This window comes from Apis cerana, linkage group LG5 (assembly GCF_029169275.1).
Source record: "Apis cerana isolate GH-2021 linkage group LG5, AcerK_1.0, whole genome shotgun sequence".
NCBI lineage: Eukaryota > Metazoa > Arthropoda > Insecta > Hymenoptera > Apidae > Apis > Apis cerana.
Window position 1 is genome coordinate 6,866,636 of NC_083856.1, and position 21,011 is coordinate 6,887,646.

At 36.2% G+C, this 21,011-nt stretch overlaps 1 protein-coding gene and 1 long non-coding RNA gene across 20 annotated transcripts in view; one reads left to right on the plus strand and one right to left on the minus strand.

Annotated features, from left to right (window-relative positions):
• Window positions 1-21,011, plus strand: part of LOC107997582 (sodium/potassium-transporting ATPase subunit alpha) — a 116,066-nt gene that overhangs the window by 43,765 nt on the left and 51,290 nt on the right. For 4 of the 19 annotated variants that reach the window (XM_062074756.1, XM_062074754.1, XM_062074755.1 and 1 more), the window contains exon 1: window positions 19,713-19,871. The exons of 8 other annotated variants lie outside the window; for them this stretch is intronic. In XM_062074756.1, coding sequence (XP_061930740.1) covers window positions 19,860-19,871 — 12 coding nt within the window. In that variant the 5' untranslated portion in view covers window positions 19,713-19,859. Of the gene's footprint in view, window positions 1-19,712; window positions 19,872-20,755; window positions 21,004-21,011 lie in introns of those variants that run through there. 7 more of the 19 variants (XM_062074760.1, XM_062074759.1, XM_062074762.1 and 4 more) reach the window with 6 other exon arrangements.
• On the minus strand, window positions 9,033-11,573 carry LOC133666152 (uncharacterized). Its single transcript, XR_009829879.1, has 2 exons — window positions 11,485-11,573; window positions 9,033-10,897 (listed from the first exon to the last, which is right to left on the minus strand). It is a non-coding gene; the product is annotated as an uncharacterized LOC133666152 (long non-coding RNA).

The window sequence follows — 21,011 nt, forward strand, 5'->3', positions numbered from 1 at the left end:
GGCCACGTTCTCCGTTTAATTGGAATGTTAAATAAAAGAATGCAAAACGATGCAAGTTAGAAATAGTAACGCTGTGTTATAACCGTTGGTCCTTGGTTTGGAAAAATGAATTTATTTTATTATTTTTTTTTTTCTTTTTAATTAAATTTTAAGGTACTTTATAAATCAGAAATTGTACTTTTGAATTAATTGATTTGAAACTTGATTTAATTATTTCAAGTTTCAGGTTATTTTGATTAATTAGTGCGAATGAAAATTGGAAAATTTAAGATAATTTAGAATCGTGGATATAATTTTAAGGTGTTTCATGTATTAGAGATTATTTTAAGTTTAATGATCACGTATGTGGTCGATTAAAAATTTGCAAATTATATAGATTTCTGTCTTATCCGTGAAATATTATAATTGGTAATAGATTAAGTTGTAAATTTTCATTTGTTTCTTTATCAAACTCGTTCCGTAAAGTTTCATTTGTTTTCTTATCGATCTATTTTGCAATTCAAATTATCGATATTGGTAATAATAGTATAGTGTATAGTAACAAAATAATGATATTACTTGAATATTAACTAGACTAAATTGTTAAGAGCATAATTGTTAAGTTTTGTATTAGAATTTGCCTGTACTTATTAAATTTATTGAAAAAAAAAAAAGAAAAATAGAAAATTTAACGATCCAAAGAAAATCAAATCGTTTTGAAGATGAATTTCACATTCTCGATTTCTGCTTTTTTAAAAAAATTCGAATTCCATCGGGACACAAACACAAACGAGCGAATTTTTATATTAAACAATCGAAATGAAATATCACGATTCTATCTGCAATTGTCATTCGTTTTTTAAAAAAATCTGTCCCCATCATCTTCAATTTAATATCGCAATTACATATTTCATATTTCAAGGATCAAAGAGATTTCTATCAAAGACAAAATTTTTCTGAAAGAACTCGATTCACGAGCTCGATTCCATTTCGAGAATGCTCGTCTTTTCTTTCCTTTCCTACTTCCTCCTGATGAAACGAAAAATAAAGATAAACCGAAACAGAAGCATTTTGTGTACGAGATACTTTCTTTCTCTCTCTTTCTCTTTCTCTCTCCTCAAGAGAATATTTCTTATTTCCGTTGATTCCCATTGTCGAAATCGATTCATTGCTCGAAACTTTTGACGAATGGTCGAAAGTCACCACGTGGAACAGGGAGGGGGAAGGTTGAACGAATCTTGGCACGCGAATTCTTTGTGTTCGATTCGCAAATCCATCGTGAAGATTCGTGAGCGTCGAGCCATCGAAGCGACAAAAAAGGACGAAATGGCGAAATAAATTCCGATCCGGGCCAAAATGGGAGACTAGAGTCCCATTACTTGGCCATTACCGTCCAGAATCTCACCCCATCCCCTCCCCCCTCATTCAACAATGCGAGATGTAATTCTCTTCTGATTCAATTTTCCTCGTTTTGCTTCAATTCCCAAAATTTTTCTTTCCTTTCTCCATTATTCATTTTTTTTTATTTTCAAAAAAAATTCCTTAGACACGTTATTGATATTTTTTCTAGCTATTCATTCTTCTGTAATGTTAATTCAAAAAGAAAAAAAAATTAACTCATCTATCTTTTTTTAATTTGAAGAAAAATTTTTTATTAAATCTTCCTTTCTTTAATATTCATTTCTTTTCGCCTCAGATCATTCAATTATTCATTCTTCTGTCGTGTTAATTTAAAAAGCTGATGCACAAATATACCACGATTCACCCACTTTTTAATTATTATTTCTTTTATCGCATCTATTTCTTAATAAATTACTTTTGATAATTTGAAAATTCGATGGATTACTACTATTCAAAACGATTAATCTAAGAATCGCGTCATTACTCCTATTTTTCATTCCGTCAATTGCATGTACAAATATACAGCGAAGAAAAAGTGATACGTCAGAGTAGGCTACTACTGCCTACGTTTACAGGGAGTGGGAATGGTGCGTGGTACGGGGAGGATATGCTCTCGTGCATACACGCTGCGTCCCGAGATTTACGCACACTCGCATATTTACGATCTTGCTCGTACGTGGCCGTACCACGAACTGATAGTCACGTGCGTGGACGTACTTACTTACAGTGGACAAGGCTGTGATGCACGTCACCAGCACGGCTCGCACGTGCATTGTGGGCAAAAATTAGTCGTGGGCAGTGCCACTCTTTTTCTATGGTGGCGTAATCATTTCCTGGCCAAGTTTCTTCCTGTTTTTTTTCTCCCTATGTTTGTGTTTCGTTCTCTCATATGTATATGAGATATATATAATATATATGAGATGGAGGATGATAAAGGAATTTTTTTTCGTTGAAGAGACGCTACAACGAAACATAACCTATAAGGGATTAGAGAATAATGACGCCATGTTGGAACTAGTTATATTACGTATAGGTATTATTATCAGTTTTTTAATGTAAGTAAATTTTTTTGTACAATTTCAAAATTTATTCGAAAAAAGGAAAGGAAATTCGATTCTGAAAAGGATTCAGATATTTGATTAAACATATTGATTTTTAAGTTTTTTTTTAAGGTTATCATTGAAATAATTGGAAGTATACATATATATATATACACATAAATGCATTAACACATTCTTGCGAATCAGCCTTGACAAGTAACTAGGCAATTTGCTTTGTTTGCTATATCCATAAAAGATCAAATATCACTTTGCCACTGTCAATAAAATGTATAAACGTTAACGTGGATAATTCGTAAAGGATCGAATCAAAAGATTCGTTCACCTTCCGTTTCACCCCCGACGATTTTCAAAAACGTAGTTCAGGCATCATTGTGATCCAATTCGTGGAAAATGGAGAAGCTTTTCTCCTCGAATTGAACTTTGCGCGCCTTCAACTTTCACTTCTGTTCTACAATCCTTCATCAAATCGCTTCCTATTCTTCCACCACCAAGATAAAACTTTCCTGATTTACCGCCTTTCGAGATTCTCTCCAACACGAATTGCGAGGATCTATGGACTTTTTTTTTTTTAATTCTTTTGAAATTTGCAATTATTTAATTTTACAACGTGCAACGCGTAAAATTTCTTTAATAAAAAATATCGTTTCGATAAAATTTGTCAGAGATATATATTTGAAACGAATCGATCGATCTCCTCTTCAGTTGATTCTGACCAATTTTCTCCTTGCTGAATTTGTTAAATGAGAAAAACAAAAATACAAAGTGTCTCGTTCACTCTGATTCGCATCATTATTTCGAATAAATGTTGAATGATTCCTAGTTATTAATTTTTTCGCAGACGAGTCAAAAACTCGCAAAGCTCAACTTCAACTTTTAAATAGAATTATAAAATTACAAAATAAGGAACGTTATTTATTTGCGAATGACAAATTAAAAAGTTAATTCTATTTTTCCTCCAACTATGGAGGAATGGGAGGAACTTGATTACAGAGAGAGGATTAATTAGATCGATAGAAAGTTTCTTTCTTCTGGAACGTGATTATAACCGTATAGAATCGTTTGACCTGGTTAATGTTTAAACAAAGTTCATAATTAATTATTCGATTCCCGCGAATTTCTATTGCCGCGTAATTATAATTTAACTAAACGCTGTGTCGTGGAAAATCGTGCACATCGTTGTGTGCAATTAGCTGGAAGAAAGATCGAAAATGCTTTTGGAAAAGTCATAGATAGATCTATAAAAAATTATAGATATACTCGAAATAGACATACAAATGTGAAATAGTGTGTCACAAGTGATTTGGACGATTTTTTTTATTTGTTATTCGCACATTGCATATATATTTCGTGTGAATGATGTATTATTCTTGAGATATCCTATATCAAAAGCTGTCGATCATTATTTAAACATTATTGTTTATAAATCACATTAAAGCTGTCTTCATTAAATAATTCTCAAGTTTTAATTTACCGAAATAAAAAAATTATTTCTGTTTAAAAGTAACTCAGTGGAAAAGAGAGATAAAATTCAATTTATTTTCATGCAACCTTCAACAAAACAATACAACAATTTGTTTGAATTTAATATTTAAAAATATTAAAATTTATGGATATTTACAAACAGATTACTCTATTAGAAGCTCAACGTTGTTTGTGATTTTTTTTTATATATACATATATCAAGCATCTTCTATCCACCGTTTTTCATCCAAATTGATCGTTTATTTATTTATTTATTTATTTATTTTTTAGTTTCATTTATTAAAGCTTTTGTAATACCTTCGTTTTTACGATTATCGTTGCGATCATTATTTCATTATTAAAATCCACCTGTTGTTTTCTGAAGCGTTATAAACACGCATTGATAAAAAATAAATGAGATTTATTATTCGATCAATGTAATGGAGATATCTAATCTCCATTTGTCATATCGTTTAACTCGCGTGAAACCTATTCCTGTTCATTTTCTTTGCTTTTCCTATCTGGGCGTGGAGATGAATAATGGCACGTTTCCACATTTGAAATGCCATTTCTCATTCCGTTCACCGTAGATTAGTTTCGGTAATATCTGTTTAAGTATTCGTATCGTTATATATCGGTATTTTCCGGAATTCCTTACGATTCAACTTCTTGATGAAAAATTACTAGCCTCGAATTTTACGACCATCATTTACGTTCAACGTAACATTTACGTAAACATTTTCTTCAAATGATAAATGTGTAACTTCACCTGTGTTTCGTCATTAACAATCGTAGAATATTTCTATTACAAATCTTTACTGTTACTTTAATGTATCTGCATGATATATAACGTGGTTCTTATTCTCCAATTTATCGTAACGTTTGTTCGAAAGTTAATATACGAAGATTTATATCTTCTATTTCATTTTTCTTTATTATTATTATTAGCCTATTTATTGTACAAATGATGAATTATACAGAAATAATAATAATCGTGTAAAAGTTTAACATAGTAATTTATATTTTTTATTTGCATCGATGAGGTTATGTTAACGTATCAATTATTTCATTGCTATAATTACATATTGACGAAATAAAAATGTTATGGATCAAGATATTAATAGTGAAATCAAATACCTATATTCAAAAGTAAAATTTATTCAAGATTATTGCTATACAATAATCTTTGTAAATATAATATCTATTTCATATTCGTGTGCAATTTCAACTTATCAAAATTATTATTACGATATTTGAATATTTGAATCATTTGTAAGTAAATAGAAAAAATTTAATTCAATCAGAAATGTATATCCGATTGTTTAATACTAATCGGAATGAAGAAAGATCGAATCGGGTTAAATCGGGTCGATTCGGCTCGGATCGGGTGGAATCGGATCGAATCGGCTCGATTCGGATCAACTCGGATCACGTTCGCGAAATCGCGTTTCTATAGAAATTTAAATATTCGTATTCCGAAACGATCTTTCTTAAATACACAGATCTAAATTTCCAATCCATAAACATGGATAGTTTCTTATTCCGCGATACGAAATTTTCAACAATCCTCGAACGTCTTCTTTCGAGGATTTCAAAGATTTCCTCTCGTGAATCCTAACCTCAAACTTTCGACCTTTTTCGAACAACGACGTTTATCTAACATCGATAACATTTGATCTTCGATTCTGACAAATCGAAACGTCGATTTCAAAGGAAGGAGAGGGAAACTCGAAAACCGCATATTGCCGAGAATCGGGAAAATGATCGCGGGAAAAAGATAGGTCTCACGCGATCGGATAGTGTGACACACGCGTTTCGTAACTCGGTGGTAAGAGACACGCAGAAACGCGTTCGCGGCTCTTTTTCGCTCGTCTCCCCCTCCCTTTTCGCGGGACGAATTCGAGTGATACGCGAGATTGGCGCAAGGCCAGCCGGCGATTGCGTAACTCGCGTCACTGCGAATCGTTCGACCGCTCGATGAATGCTGTTCCCGATGTTCATGCCCGCTTGTCGTCTGCTCTGTCTGTCCTCTCCTCCCGGAACGAGAACGAGAAAAGAGGACGGAAAGAGAGCGATTTTTATGATATTCCGGAACTCTGGAATTTTTTTATTCATTTTTGCTTTTACCTTATTTTTAGATTCGTTCGTCGTTCGTAAGGTGAATACTTAGTTTCAGTAATGGGTATGATAGATATTGGACGAAGGAGCGAAAATTTTAAACACAACGTAAAAAAGAAAAAGGATAAACAGGGATAAGATGGATGTAATTTATTTTTAAATTTTACTATTTTTATACTATTTATTCGATATTGGGATATTTATTAAAGTTTTCTGCATCTATAATTTAACGTTTCGTTTCGCGCTTGGAGATTTTATAGATGGAAGAAGAGTTTTTTTTTAGAGGATAAGTACTTGTAGATTATTATCGGGATCAAAGGAGAGGGTTCATCATTCTTCTCGAATCGCTTTTTGATGTAGTGATTCCAAGTGGAAAGTGAAGGATCTGATAAAATTTATTGGAAATCTTCGAGATGAGAAAGATCCGTGGTTGCGATTTTAGACACATCTCCCATTCGAAGAACACGTTTCCTACGAATCGTGGAATTTTAATGTCTCTGAATTACCATAATTCCTTAAAAAAAAGAGAAAAAAATAAGGAAATGTGAAAAAGATATTCTAGAAGGCTACGATTCCTTTCCACATTTTCCTTATTTTCAGCGTATCTTTCACATTTCTCTGACGAATCAACGAATAATTTATATATATTGAATAAATATAAACTTGCAATCATTAATATTGAAAAACGTATAAAGATGGAGGAAAAAATTATTCGCACATAAATCCTCACTTCCTCTCGATTCCTATCAATCTCTTCAATTATCATCAAGTTCACCTCCCATTCTCGAACTTCCATCTCCTTCCTGATCAGAATCCAATGTCAGAAACAACGTTTTTTCTGATTCCTTCTGATCGATCCCCTACCGATAAATCGAGACGCGTTATCGAGGAAAACGTCGAAGGAGGAAAATATCGAATACATCGTCACCTTTAAGGGATCTTATTTTTATTTTACGATCATATCGACGTTTCCACGTCTTTACGAGGAACCTGAGGAGGAAACACGCTCGCTTCCGGTTCCATCAGTACTTTCACGCGAACCACACACGACCGATGATTTCGAAACTTTTCGACCGTAAACCACCGATAAGTGGAACCTCGAAGCTTTTCGAGACTTAAAGAGGAATTTTATGGAAGAAAATTTTTCAAATGATCCCTTTTTTCCATAATAATTCTTGCACTATTTCTAGAATTCCTCGTTCTCACAATTTTAATCTTTATTACTTTATTAATTTTAACCATTATTTATTGATTGCATATCCTACAATTTATAAGATTATAAAATTGTCTAATCGTACAGAATAGAAGAATTTTATAATTTTAAAATTCTTATCGACTCTCAATCTATTCTCCGCAAATTAATCCTTCGTTGAATCGTAGAACTTGATAAACTCGTTCAAAATTTATCCATTAATATATCGTTTATAAAAATATTTCACGATATCGAATAATTATCCAAAAAAAAAAAAAAAAGGAAAAAGAAAAAAGAAAATAGAACGAATATTGTGATATTTCTTTGTGAACGCAAAAAAAGAAAAAAAAGAAGAGAGAGAGAATATGAATCGATACAAAAGAGGACACTGCCTGTCTCGTCGTTCAAACAAAAGCGTATGTAAAAACGTTAAAGTAAATTGGTACGAAGAATTGATCGCGTAAAAAAAAAAAAAAAAAAGAGAAGAAAGAGCAAAGAGAAAAGGGGAAGAAAATTGAAGAGAGGCGGTCGATTGATTATTTAGCCAGATATGAGCATGATTCGATATCGATAACCGACGTTATCGGGAACGAATAGTATTGACTTGGCACGGAACTTCTGTGTCTTCCTTTTCCCTCGATGTTTCCTCCTCCCTATCAATTCTCCAGCGACGCATCCGTCCAATTCTCCGGCAATTTTCTATTCTCTTTTTCTTTTTCTTTTTCTTTTTCTTTTTTTTTTCTCGATTCTCTTCCATTTCCTTAAGTTCCCATTAGGTACCAAACTTTCCCGTTCCCTTGAAATTCCCTCGAAAGGAATTTTCCTTTGTCCACGAATTTTTTTTACTTTTTGCCGATATAAATTACTTCGAATGTTATCACATTGGCGTATGATAATCATTTCAGGTTGCTCGAATCAAATTTCTCCTATTGAAATTTCCTATAGAAACTGTTCAAAGCTAATTCAAAGATACAAGAATCATCCACGAAGCATTAAATCTCCCCTCCCTCTCCAATACCATCCATTAAATTCGCCGATACCAGACTCTGTTTCGATATCTTTCTTTTTCTTTTTTCTTCCTTTCTTTTTTTCTTTTTTAGCCATTTACTCCACGGTTCCGAATCGAACCGTTTTCCAACGAGACATTTTTCCACGCGTCGTTTCCCTCTCTTTTTTTCGCTCCATTTTTTTTCTTGCCTCTTCTATTTATTTTTCCATACAATTAGAAACTTGACCCATTTCACCGCCGATTCGCTCGACGATTGTGCACAACGCGAAATCAGGCGGGAAAGATCGATGAACCGAGCACTGGTCGCGTATTGTAAACACGAAGGATTAACAATATCTCCGGAGAAGCGTGGATTGAAAGTTGACGCGATTGCTCATTCGATTGCGATCGATCGGCGACGCTTCGAGTCGGGCAAAATATCGGCCGGGTGTGTGAAACATTGTATCGTGTGTAAGCTATCGAATTAAACTGATGGATGGGATGTTGTGCGTTTCACGTTTCATTCTATGCTTCGTTAAATTATGATTCTTTCCTTTTTTCAAAATGAAACTTGCAGATTCCAGAATAATTTATTTTCCATGGATATTTGTGTCCTAAGTTGTCGTGCCTGAATTAAAGAAAAATTAAAGATAATTTTATATATATATATATATATATATATATATATATATATATATATATATATATATATTTATTGTTCTTTATTCCTGAACCAGTAATCGATAGTGATCTAACTTTTAAACGTGCTTACAATATTATTCCTCCAAAGTTGGGCACCATAACTATATGAAAGAGTTAAAATTAAAGTAATTTTAAATAAGCATTTATTTACAATCTTGTTTTCCAATTATTATTACATTTTGAATTAAAATTATCGAAGCAACGTAATAGTAGATTAAATTTTGCCGAAATCGGTAGAAGAAAAGAGAAGGAGAAATCGAAGCATGGAAAGCCAACAATTATCACGCAGATAATTCAATCCCCTTCAACCGACTGTGCTTATTCAATTCTACGAAATTGGCCCCGTATTTCCACATTCACCTCGTCGACACACCGTGCAGATATCCCTCCCTGTGTCTCGAGCAAAATTGCTCGAACGAGCATCCAACGGCGCTTTTATTGCATTGCTCCTTGTTATTCGAATCCTCGCGCGCTTTTTTACCTCCTCGCCGCCCGGAAAATTGAACGCTCTCCCCCTCCCAAAGAAACGAGGCTTCCTTCACCTCTCGTGTCCTCCTTGGGGGAGCACAGTTTTCACAATCTCTGTTAAATTCGACCCACAGTGATTCGAATAATTGAAAAGGATAATTGGAGGAAATTATCGAGAAACGGATGTTGAAGGAAAAAATATTTATTTGGGGAAAAGAAGTATGATAGTGTGTATGGTAAGTGATGATTTAGAAAAATAAGAATAAAAACAATAAAATTGAAAATTATAAAATGGAAAAAGCACTGTAAGAAGATACGTATTGCGCAAATATTGAAAGGAATAACAAAATTTTTATATATATAAAAAAGAATCGTTAAAGTTAAGAATATCATTATTGTTTACAATGATGATTTAGAAAAATAAGAATAAAAACAATAAAATTGAAAATTATATTGCGCAAATATTGAAAGGAATAACAAAATTTTTATATATAATTATATATATAAAAAAAATGAATATCATTATTGTTTATTTCTCCAAAATATGACGAATAAACAAATTTTTCTTAAAAAAATTTACGGAATATTTCCCAACAATTGAAATACGACCGATCGATTATCGATTACAATTGTATTGTATTTAATAACGTAAACGTTTGAAAGGAGGATTTAAAATCGAAACACTTACTATTTTTATAAATATTTGAAAATGAATTTTGAATCCAATTAATATTATTCGAACCACTGTCCGCTCCTCAATTCTAGTTACGTACATATATAGAGGGGTGAATCAAGAATATGAGACATGGACAAATCTATGGGGATGTCTCTTTAGCGACAAGACTTCTGGTAATTTTTTTCTCTTTTATCATTTTAATACATCGTGCCAAATCGATCCGAAAATTTTAATGAAATTACTCCACGTATCAAGATAATTTAATTCAAGTATGTTTAATTGTACGTATGGAAAAATTTGTATGAAAGATTGGGAAAAGTATACGATAGAGAGCAGTAGATTTTTTTTTAATATTTGATTTCGAAATACAAAAGGAATTTCTATTCCCCCAAAACCACTTTCTACGATTTCTCGCTTCATTTCATGGAATTCGTCGGTTCTTTGATTCTTATTCGGGAGAAAGTTGTTTTTTTTTTAAAAAGTCGATCGTGCGTGTATCGCGTTTCGACAACACTTAAAAAATCGTTAAAAAGTCAAAAGTAACCGGTAGAGAAGAATTTTTAAAACGATAGAAAAAAACCGAAACAAATTCTATTGATTATTACGAGCTCGAACTAGTAGTAGTTTCCACGCATAAATATGCAGGGCCAGTTTCGAAGTATCGATCCTTCCATCGAGACGAGACAGACCTATCGAAAGGCTTACGATGTTTTATTCTTTCTTTTCCCCTCCCCTCGCCAAGCTTCTTCTTCCCAGTTGCATTGCGAGTCGCGAAGTGGTTATCTGTCTGCAGCTGTGTCGTATCTCTCCACCTTTATTACCTCTCCCTCATCCAGTGGTACCTTTATAAACTTAGAAAGCCATAATTCCAGTTATTACGTACTCAAACACGAATCCCGTTTATCTCTTAGGATCATTACGAGTAATATTCTTTACTTTGTTATACGATGCCCCCATTATCGCGTTAAAATAACCACGGTAATTCACGGTTTAATAAGCCCACGTGACGCCTATTAACCCGTGCATCGTTTCGAAAAAGAAATTTAACGTGGCGGAATTGAACGAAACATCGAATTGAGAAGAAGCTCCTCGATCAATCGATTTAATATCGGGACCAATTATGAGAAATTCGTGTTTTCGTTTGCCATGAGAGTTTGCATGCAGTAATACATTTTGTTTTTTTTATTTTTTTAACGATTCATTCGAACGAAAATTTTACGACACGATTTCACGATGGCCCAAATTAATATGTCGGGAAATTGAATCACGTGACAATTGTGAAGCACAGTCGAGGTTAGGATTCGCCAGCTCGGCAATAAAGAAAACATCATACTCGATACTAAAATCAATAGAAACGAAATACATTTAAATACGCTCGTATTGGAAAATAATTGAGTTTCGACAATTTTCTGGAGGAAAAAATTTTACCAAATCTTACCAATCTTTCTCTCCCTTAAAGACGCTAAATAAAAACCTGTTCCTCGCGACTTAAGTGAGGAACTATCGTGCGTATTTAATTGGCCGTCTAGTCGACACGAAGGAGTAGTTTAACGATTAACGCGTGAGTCATTAAATACCTCGTTCGCACACATGCTCGGGAGCAGCGTGCACGCCTCTGTATCCGTGCACGCACACGTGTGCGCGATATCGCTCGAATTTGATTCGCAGGAAATGAATCATGTTTCGTGGCCCCTTTCCTTGCTCGCATCACGCTCTAACCCCGTACAACAACACGCGCCAACTCCGCTGTTGCTTCAACCAACCCCGCGTTCCCTTTCGTTATTAAAATCGTACACACACAGGAAGCGGGATTGCGCAATCACGCGGCGCGATGAATTTTCACCGGAATCGTGTTTCTTCCTTTCCTTTTTTTTCTCCCCCTTTCTCGCTCTCGCTTTCTCTTCAATTCAATTCGTTGGGAAGAATTCACGCGAGCGGAATGGAACGAATGAAATAATTCGTTGGTCAGAGAGACGTTTTTTAAAAATTATGAAACGTAACGTATTCGTGGTGAAACGTGTTGAGCGCACGCAAGGCGGGATTCGAGGATGGAGCAACGGGAGATATTTTTCTTTTTCTCTCTGGTTTGTTAGAAAAAAGAAATTGTAGAAATAAGTGAAACGAAACGATTCGTTCGCTCGTGGGTGGTCAGAGAGAGTTTTTTAAAATCGAAACGAATTGCGTTGGGTGATTTTTTTTTTTTATTGATATTGGCATTTTTGTTGCTAGATTATTGAGAGGAGAGGTAAAAGGGGGATGTTTGGTGAATGGAATTTTTAATTTTTGTTACGTATTATTCGTATTTATTCGTCGTTTTTATTTGTTCGATAAAATCAATGTTAGAATCAGTTTTGTTTGCGCGTTTTCCGGAAAGCTTTAGGCAGGTTTATTAGTCTTGATATCGAAGCGATTAAAAGTTCGTATATTCGTTTTTTTCAAGTGCAATTTATGGGAAGGTGGTTTCCTCGAATTATTTCTCGTTATAAATGTCAATTTGAAACAACATTCGTCGCGCAGTTTTACATAATAATACGATACCCTTTCGAAGAACCCATAAAAACTTTCTACAATCTCTTTCAATATAACAATAATAATAGTTTCACGATTCCTTTTTCGTACACAGAAAAATAATATTTCAAGATTCAGTGAATAAGTTTTGATATTACAGACTTGATCCATCCATTTAGATAAAATTATTATCTTTTATTTTTAACGAGCAAGCGATTATCAACGTTCATATACTATTATTTTATTTAAATAACAGTTAATTATTCAAAAAATTCTTTTCAAACATTCATTCGCTTCAAATAAAAATTGTCATGGAAGAAAGCATCGGACAGAGAAAAATAGAAGAAAAACAACCATCGATCAAGACAATGCCAGTTGGATAACTCGCTCCTCGAGTGTATAAACGGTCTGGTCTAATCAACGGAGTGGTACTTATGCAAATTTAATTTGTACGACAAATCGCGGAGGGGGCAACTGTGTCAAGGTTGGCCGGCCAGTTTTCCAGAATCGTTTCAAGTTCACACCTCTGTGGACGTCTCTCTTTTTCTCCCTCTCTGCGCGACAGTGACGTGTTTGTTCCTCTTTGACGATGGACCGTTGCTCAATTATCAACGATCGAACGAGCCTTCACAATGTCTGGCCAACCTCTTCCTCCCCCTTCTCCTCCTCACCTCGATTCGTCCACTTCCGCTTGTTTTTTCGAGGAATCTTGTTTTCGTATCTAATACGAATTTTCGTTCACACAGAATCGGCCACACAGCGTTTTTGCATTTCACTCGAGCGTGTTTACGTTTGATTGGAAACAAAATTAGGAAAGGAGAATCGTACGTATACGCGTCGTTTATATATATATATACGGGAGAAAGTTCGAACGAGTCGAATAATATTTACTTTGGTTTAATAACATTGTTTCGGTTTCGAAGTTTCATTCGAGTTTGTAACGTGGAACGAGAAGGAGCGTTTGGAAATTCTAGTTTTGAAATTTATAAGTCGTGGAAGTTTGGTATATATTTTATGGATTAGAGGATTCTGGTGATTCTTCGCGTGACTTACGATTTTGGGGGATTATGTGATGCAAGTTTTTTTCTCTTAACAACTCTTTTAACGACAATTTTGAGAATTTTATTTATGGTGTTAGTGAATATTACGAATCGCGATAGATGGATCAAAAGTGTCGAAAATTTCGTCTTTGAAGAGCATTGTGAAATTCGTAAAAAATGGAATTCTTAACGAAAATTTACAATGTTTCGAGAATGTATTGAAGAATCGATCAAGATTATTATAAATATTATAATTTTTTGAACTTGGAATCGTTCTAAATTTAGACCATCGTGATTTCACGAATATTCAAAAGCATTTCTCCATTATAAATATTTGCGAATTTTTATCGAAGCTTTACAAATTTTAAAAATTCATGATTAACAAATGTTATAACTTTCTGAACTTCGAATCGTGATCTCGAGTACTCATAAAAATAGCGTATCTTTATCATTTTTTACGAATATTCAAAAGCATCTCCAATCCCACATCCTCCATAATAAATTTCGTCGAGAAACGAAAGAGAAGAATCGAAAATCCTCCTCTAACTCGGATTATAGTAATGGGAAGTGTTCTCGACCATTTTCCACGAGTTACGTAACCACTTGGAATTCCACTTGTCTTGCAGAAATTCTGGATTCACCGATTTTTTTTTTTTCTTCATATTTCCACTTTTCCATGGATCCTTCGCTTCACAAGTGGGTTAAAATTCACGATACTTTCTCCTCCCTCCCCTATATTTCACTATACTTTTCTCCCCAAGGGATGTCTGTCACGCTCTTATCGATTTCCACAAACGGCTATCGAGCCTGTCTCATTTCGTGGCTACTCCTTTCGCATCTGGAGTTATCTCTCGATAGAATGTTGTATTGATTGATCGTGTTGTACCTTTTTTTTTTTTTTTCATTATCATCCGCGTTGAAAGATGGATTACAGAGACGGATAGGATGAAAGATTTATTAAAATTACACAATGATGTAATTAAATTGAGGAGGAAAATTGTGTTTTTAAAAAGAGATATAATAAAATAATAAATTTGATAATTTACTTGCCCACTAATTATTATTATTAGAAATCTTAGAGACCTAGGCAAGACTCGTTTCTTGAAGAAAAAGCCAACGTTTCTTTCGATCATCGTACATTAATTACGGAGAGATAACATTAGTTGCGCCTCTTATTATTCTTGAATCTCGTGAGAAATCACGAATAAGGAAATTAAATAGAATAATAGGACTGATTAGCACAGCTATGTAATTACTTCTTAAAAGATGCAATAACCGACTCGTTAAATAATATAAACAAACCTGCGTGTGAAATTGAAAAAAAATTAGAGAAGAAAGAAAAAATACAATTTTCCTCCTCCTCCCCGTTTCGTTGCATTTTCAGAGAAAACGAAAGAGAATCGCATCGCGAATTTTTATCTTTTAAACTTTGCAGATTTTAAGAATTCAAGGATTAATAACAAACGTATCGTGCAACTTTTCGAAACTTTCTCTGAATCGTTTATTACGTGTACCGCGGGGTGCAGAGGGAGAAAGAGGGGGGCGTTTGAGGAGTCGTGAGGGGGTGGTTGATTTTGTAACCTGTTCGAGAACGATGATTCGGTCGGTTCCGCAATAAGAAACTGCATTGTCGAAGCGGCACGCCGCCGGAAGTTACGTAACGAGTTGTTTCAGGGACTTTAGCCTAGCCCAGTTGCGCGGAAGTACTTCCACCCCCGCGTAGAATCGATCTGGCTGACGCTTTGATGATCGTGTCGCGCACCCACCCCTCCCCTGCGCCCTCCACTGCTCTTTGACGTGGCTTTTGTGTTATTTATCGTCATTTTCGACGATTCGAATTATTGGATTTGTCGGGTAACCGGATTAAAAAAAAAGGAAGGGGCTGTAATTGGTTTCGTTGAAAGGATTTAAATTTCTTCTTAAGTTTTCTCTTAAGCATACGATATGATGTTTCGTGTAAAATTTGAAGGAATTTGTATCGTTGTTCGTAAGAGGCAAGAATGGATTTTTGAAAAGGAATTCTAAAAATTTCGGGATTGGAGTAAAAACAGAAACGAAATAGATGTAGTGCGATTCTTTTTACAATTTTTTCTTCGTAATTGACACGGATTTATCGTAGAGAAAGATTATATAGTTATATATAGGAACAGAAGCAATTATTCTTAATCTTGATATATTCCTCTCTGTCGGTTAATTAATCAAACGATTAATACTTAAGAAACCATTTTTAAAACTTCTTAAAACTTGCTCCCAAGATTCTCTTTCGCGTCACCAGAGCAAGAAGTAATTAACAAGTAATTCCAACAATGATCTGACTCACTGGTACGGCTCGAAAGCCTGGAAACGACTGGACTCGAGTCGTCGTTTTAACGAACCGTAATGAAAAGCCCGGAAAGGACGGTCGGCTGGCGTTGATAGCCGACCGATGATTAAATCGCTGACAACTGGAAAAACCTGCCTGGATCGAATCTCCTTCTCTTTTGTTGTTATCGAGAAAGACCCGATATTTTTCAACAGGAGAAGCAATTTAAATATCTTTTTGGGGGAATGTTAAAAAAAAATTCCATTCGTCGTGAATCTATCGTCACTCATTATTATTAAACTTTCGATAATATCGCAAAGAGGCTAATAAGAGAAATTTTTGAAGAAACGTTGATTAAAGAAGGCGTCGAAATCCTCGAGATGTGCCATTTAAATATTTTGAAAAATATTAGAAAATTACGAATCAATCGTTTATCGTGTCGACGTTAGATTGTTATAAAGAGGCTAAAAGATAACAAAAGAGATTTTTGAAGGCATCAAATTTTTTTCGAGTGATACAAGAGAAATGTCTGATATCACGATGTAGCAGAGAAGAATGTTTCATCCTCTGAATTAATACAAAAAAGAGGAGTGGAAACAGAAAGATGAAGCCATATCGCAGTTTCTGACAACAGGTGCAAACAAGGGTGGAATCTTATCCCTTGATTCTTCTTATCTCACGAGGAATAATCGATAATCGGTTGGAAGATAATATCCCAACGATACAGTTTCTGGTCCAGAAGATATATAATACACTGTTGCTGTCAACAATGTTTTCCTGAATCGCAAACCTATTTCCAGAGAAATCCATTAAGAAGGCTGTTCGTGAAAAAGCTCAGGCAGTGAAAGACACCCGAGTATGGTTTTGCTTTTGAACTTCCTTCTTAATCGTTTAAATAATTAAACGAAAGATGAGAGAGATCTTAAAATCAACCTTTCCTTTCGCTCAGTTTCAATCGATAATCGTAGGAATCGTAGTCTTTTTTCGTTTCACTCTCGGACTATAGGCTGTGATGAAAAGTAGGAGTAATAAAGGACAGTCGAGTATGTGCATGTTCGTGAATTGCCTTGGTAATTTTCCCGATCGATATGATCATCCCGACGAGAATTCTATCGAAGGAAATCTTTTTGAAATTTTTTTTTCCTTGAGATTCTTGCTTCCAGATTATTTTGTGCTCGTTTTTTCCTGGTGTGTCGATTCGAAGGCTTCGCGATGGTGAAATAGATGGATGGAATAAAATAATTAGAAGCTCGTGATAACACGTAACGAAGGGCAGAGAATAAGTGTAACCTCGTTCGATCATCCTGGAGGACAGTAAGGAAATGGGATCCTTCGAATCAGCAGCTTTGGTCTTCAATCGCTTATGGGTTATTTGCTTATATAATTTAAGATGTTATTATTCGGGGGTAAGGAGAAGATACTTGGAAGAATTGCAAGTTTGATTACTTATATCTGACGAAGTCGATACATGAATACAGGAATAAATATTGGCTCCAATTTTCTCAGCGGTACAACTCGTGTGCTCTACATTCTATCTTTCTTAACAGTCTTTGTAACGAGACGTGGAAATTTATTTCATTGGCAGTAGAAAATGTGCATCAGAATTAATTAAGAAAAAAGGAATAGGAATAATAACATTCTATTTTTTTAAATGTATATAAATATTCCTTTTGAAAATTGTAATTTAATTTAATAACGTATAGAAATTAATTAAAATTATTTCTGATAGCCTAACTAGACTCTTATCTAATATTCCTCAATTTTTTTTAGGTCGTGACACGGCTTAAAAATTTGTATATCGAAATTAAAAAAAAAAAACAATTCAAAATATCCCGATTGGTCGTACGTTATAATAATAATAAATATTTCATCCGAAGAAATGACAGAAAATAATTCGATCTAAATATATACGTGTATATATATATATATATATGTATTGGAAACTTAATTTCTCAACAACGGATAGAAAGGGTCGATTAGAATCTTGTGACGGTTATATAAAACGTGACGAAGGGCGAGAGAGTAACTCAACACGTTCGATCATCTCGAAGGACAGCGAGGAAACGGGATCCATTGGATCGCGGTGTGGTCTCCGGTTAAACTCGGAAGAAGAGACGGGCCTCGTTCCTCATAACGTGCGGACGGAAGATCTGCATGTTGAAACGGGACGGATAGATCGTTGCAGAGGGACGAAGACGCTGCGAGAGGAAGAATGGGAGTGAGCGAGAGAGATAACGGCGGGAGGAAGCAGGAGGGAGGATCGTGTGCGAGTAGAGTCGGTCGGTCGGCCAAAGCGCCGTGTGGCGCGTAGCCCAGTAGCACGGATCGCGTTTCAGTGGTTCTCGTTTAATCTTTTTCCTCTTCCGTCTTGTGAAAATGTACGAATTTATCGTCCCCTCCCTCCCCCTTTTTTGGATCGAATCAGATTTTCTCTCCCTTTCTTTCCTGTTTATCCGTCAATTTTTAAGTAACAATGGTGCACCCCGCCCCCTTTTTAAAGAGAGGTGATATTTGTAGGATAATTTAGGTTTTTGGAACGACAGTTGTCCTACTTCCTGAAAATATTGGAATTTCTTTGCTGAATCGAACCTTTCCCTCCATTCTTCGATCTAATAATTATAATTCTATTAATAATTATCCCACTTTCCCCTCCCCTCTCTCAAATTTCTTCTCCAATCTACAATTAACCTATATTTCCAAAAAAAAAAAAAAGGGAAAAAGAAATCATAGCGTTCTACAACGCTCCTCCCTTCTCAATATTCCAAACAATAGATCGTATCCGAGCTTGTCCCACTTCCCGTTAATATCGTCCTAGAACCAGTAAATCATCGTATATCATAGATCACGACACCCGTGATCCCGTTTCCAACTCTCGCAGGTGCACGCTCGATATGCCTGTATTTCTCGATCCTACCCAATTAACCCTCTGTCACGGCACACTTCTCGCCGAAAAATTTCCCCAGGGAGCGGCGTGCAGACGTCCGAGTGTATTATCCAGACGCGGGCCTATCCCGAAGACAGGTTGGGAACCACTGACGTCTGAGCGTGCGCCGTCGCGTTTGAGGGCGCGGACTGGCGCGGTGGCGGCAGAAACGGGCACCTCTAGGCTAAGGGTTCGAACGGTGCCACGGGGAGGGGTGAGGGTCGGCGGAGGGGTTGCGGGGTTTTAGGTAGCGACGGCCACGCTCGTTCCTCACCCCTGCGAGTTTTCGTGCAATTTGGCCGCAGGAAAATTTTTACGACCGCGGATGCCACGATTTTGGACGACTTTGGAACACGTTGGAATTCTTCCCGCAACGATTTCGATCGATAGCAAAAAATATGCACATATGAATTATCCGAGAAGGAATGGTTAAAAAAGTTAATTGAACTTACGATTTATCAAAAAAAAAAAAAAGTATTATAATCGAGTAATCTTACTAAGCCTAAACAATCTTCGTACTATATCTTACGATAATTGGGATGAATTCAAGTCTGAAAACTTAAGATTATTAGATACTTAATCGTAGATTAATACGAATTAAACTTTCGTACGATCGGATCTTGGAAAGAATCGAACGAATCAATTCGTAATTTTTGTAATTGTTCACGCGTTAATAACGGTTTAAATTTCGAGACAGAGAAAAGGAAGAAGTATCTGGTCTTTATGCCGATCGCCAGAGACCGTAAACTTCCCCATACGAGGTGTTGGCGATGCTTGGGTGGTGGCGCTCGAGGTGCGCGGCACAGGAATGGGGGTGAATCGAGAGCAGATTAGTGGTGGGGACAGTTACCGTGGCTGTGCACAGCGGGTTGGTCGGGTGAGGGACGGTCGGATGGTGGTGGGGGTACGGCGCGGCGTGGTGGGGAGGACGGGTCGATGATGCCGGCGGTCCTCGACGACTCGAAACGCCAGTCAGTCTCTGGTCCACTCGAAGCCGCGCTGTTAACCTTCTATCTCATCAAACACCGCTCGCCGCAGCCATGGGTGACAAGGTTTGTGATTGCTTAGACGCACAGCCATCTCTTCGAGTCTCTGTTCCAACGCGAATCTTCGCTTTGTAGTCACAGCGTGTCACAGCTTTATCCACAGCTTTGTCGAGCTCTCTCTCTCTCTGACAGTTAGCCAGATAGGCCAATAGTGTATGTGTGAGTGCCTCTCTGTGTGCGTTACATACGTGTCGATATATATGTGCGTCCGTAAGATGCGTGTATGTGTGCGTGTGTGTGTGTGCATGTGTGTGTGCGAGAGAGAGAAAGATAGAAAGAAAGGATGATAGAGAGAAAGAGTAAGAGCGGACGAGATTTAGAGTGAAATAGAGAAACGAGGAAAGAAAGAGAGAGGTGTTAGAGCACGAGTGGCAAGCGTGAATGGGTTTTAGAGGTCGGAAGAACGCTTGTTAGAGAATCGGTCTCTCCTTTCTCGAAGAAACGGGACGTACGTCTAGAAATTCATCGATATTTCTTTTCTTTCGATGTTCAGTCTTTCTTCCAATTTTCTTTCTCTCGATATTTTTCCATAAAATTTATTGCCGTTGTAGCGATTGTGACAACTTTCTGTCATCTCTCTGTCGAATCGAATTCGAAAATTTTGGAAAATGATGGACGAACGGAAGTATCGGTCAGGAAGTATCACGGAAAGAGGGCGCGAGGGAGCGAGGTAGAATGGTGCGAGAGAGAAAGAGAGAGAGAAAGAGAAAGAGGGACGAATCTGTGGTGTAACCACTGCTAAAGAGGAGCTTCGATCGAGGGGGTAGGAGGAGGAGAGTGGGAGAGAGCGAGAGAGAAAGGTGTAGGGAGATAAGGAAGGGTTATGTTCTCTCTCTTTCTTTCTCTCTCACGCGTATATACCTGTATATATTCGCGCACTCTCTTTCTCTCTTTCTCTTTCTCACTTTATTTTACTTTCTTTCCACGTCGAACTCTCGCGGAATCCGCGCGAAGCAGTTCTTCCCAGTGAACCGTTCTGTCAGTGTCGTTTCCAGGAAAACGAGGAAATATCCTCGAGTCGGGAAAGTCTGTCCCTCCCTCTATCTGTCTCTTTCTCCTTCTTCTTCTTCTTCTTCTTCTTTTTCTTCCGCCTATTGTTCGACAAAATCGGCCCAGTGTGAAAACAGGCAGCAACATGGTAAAGTG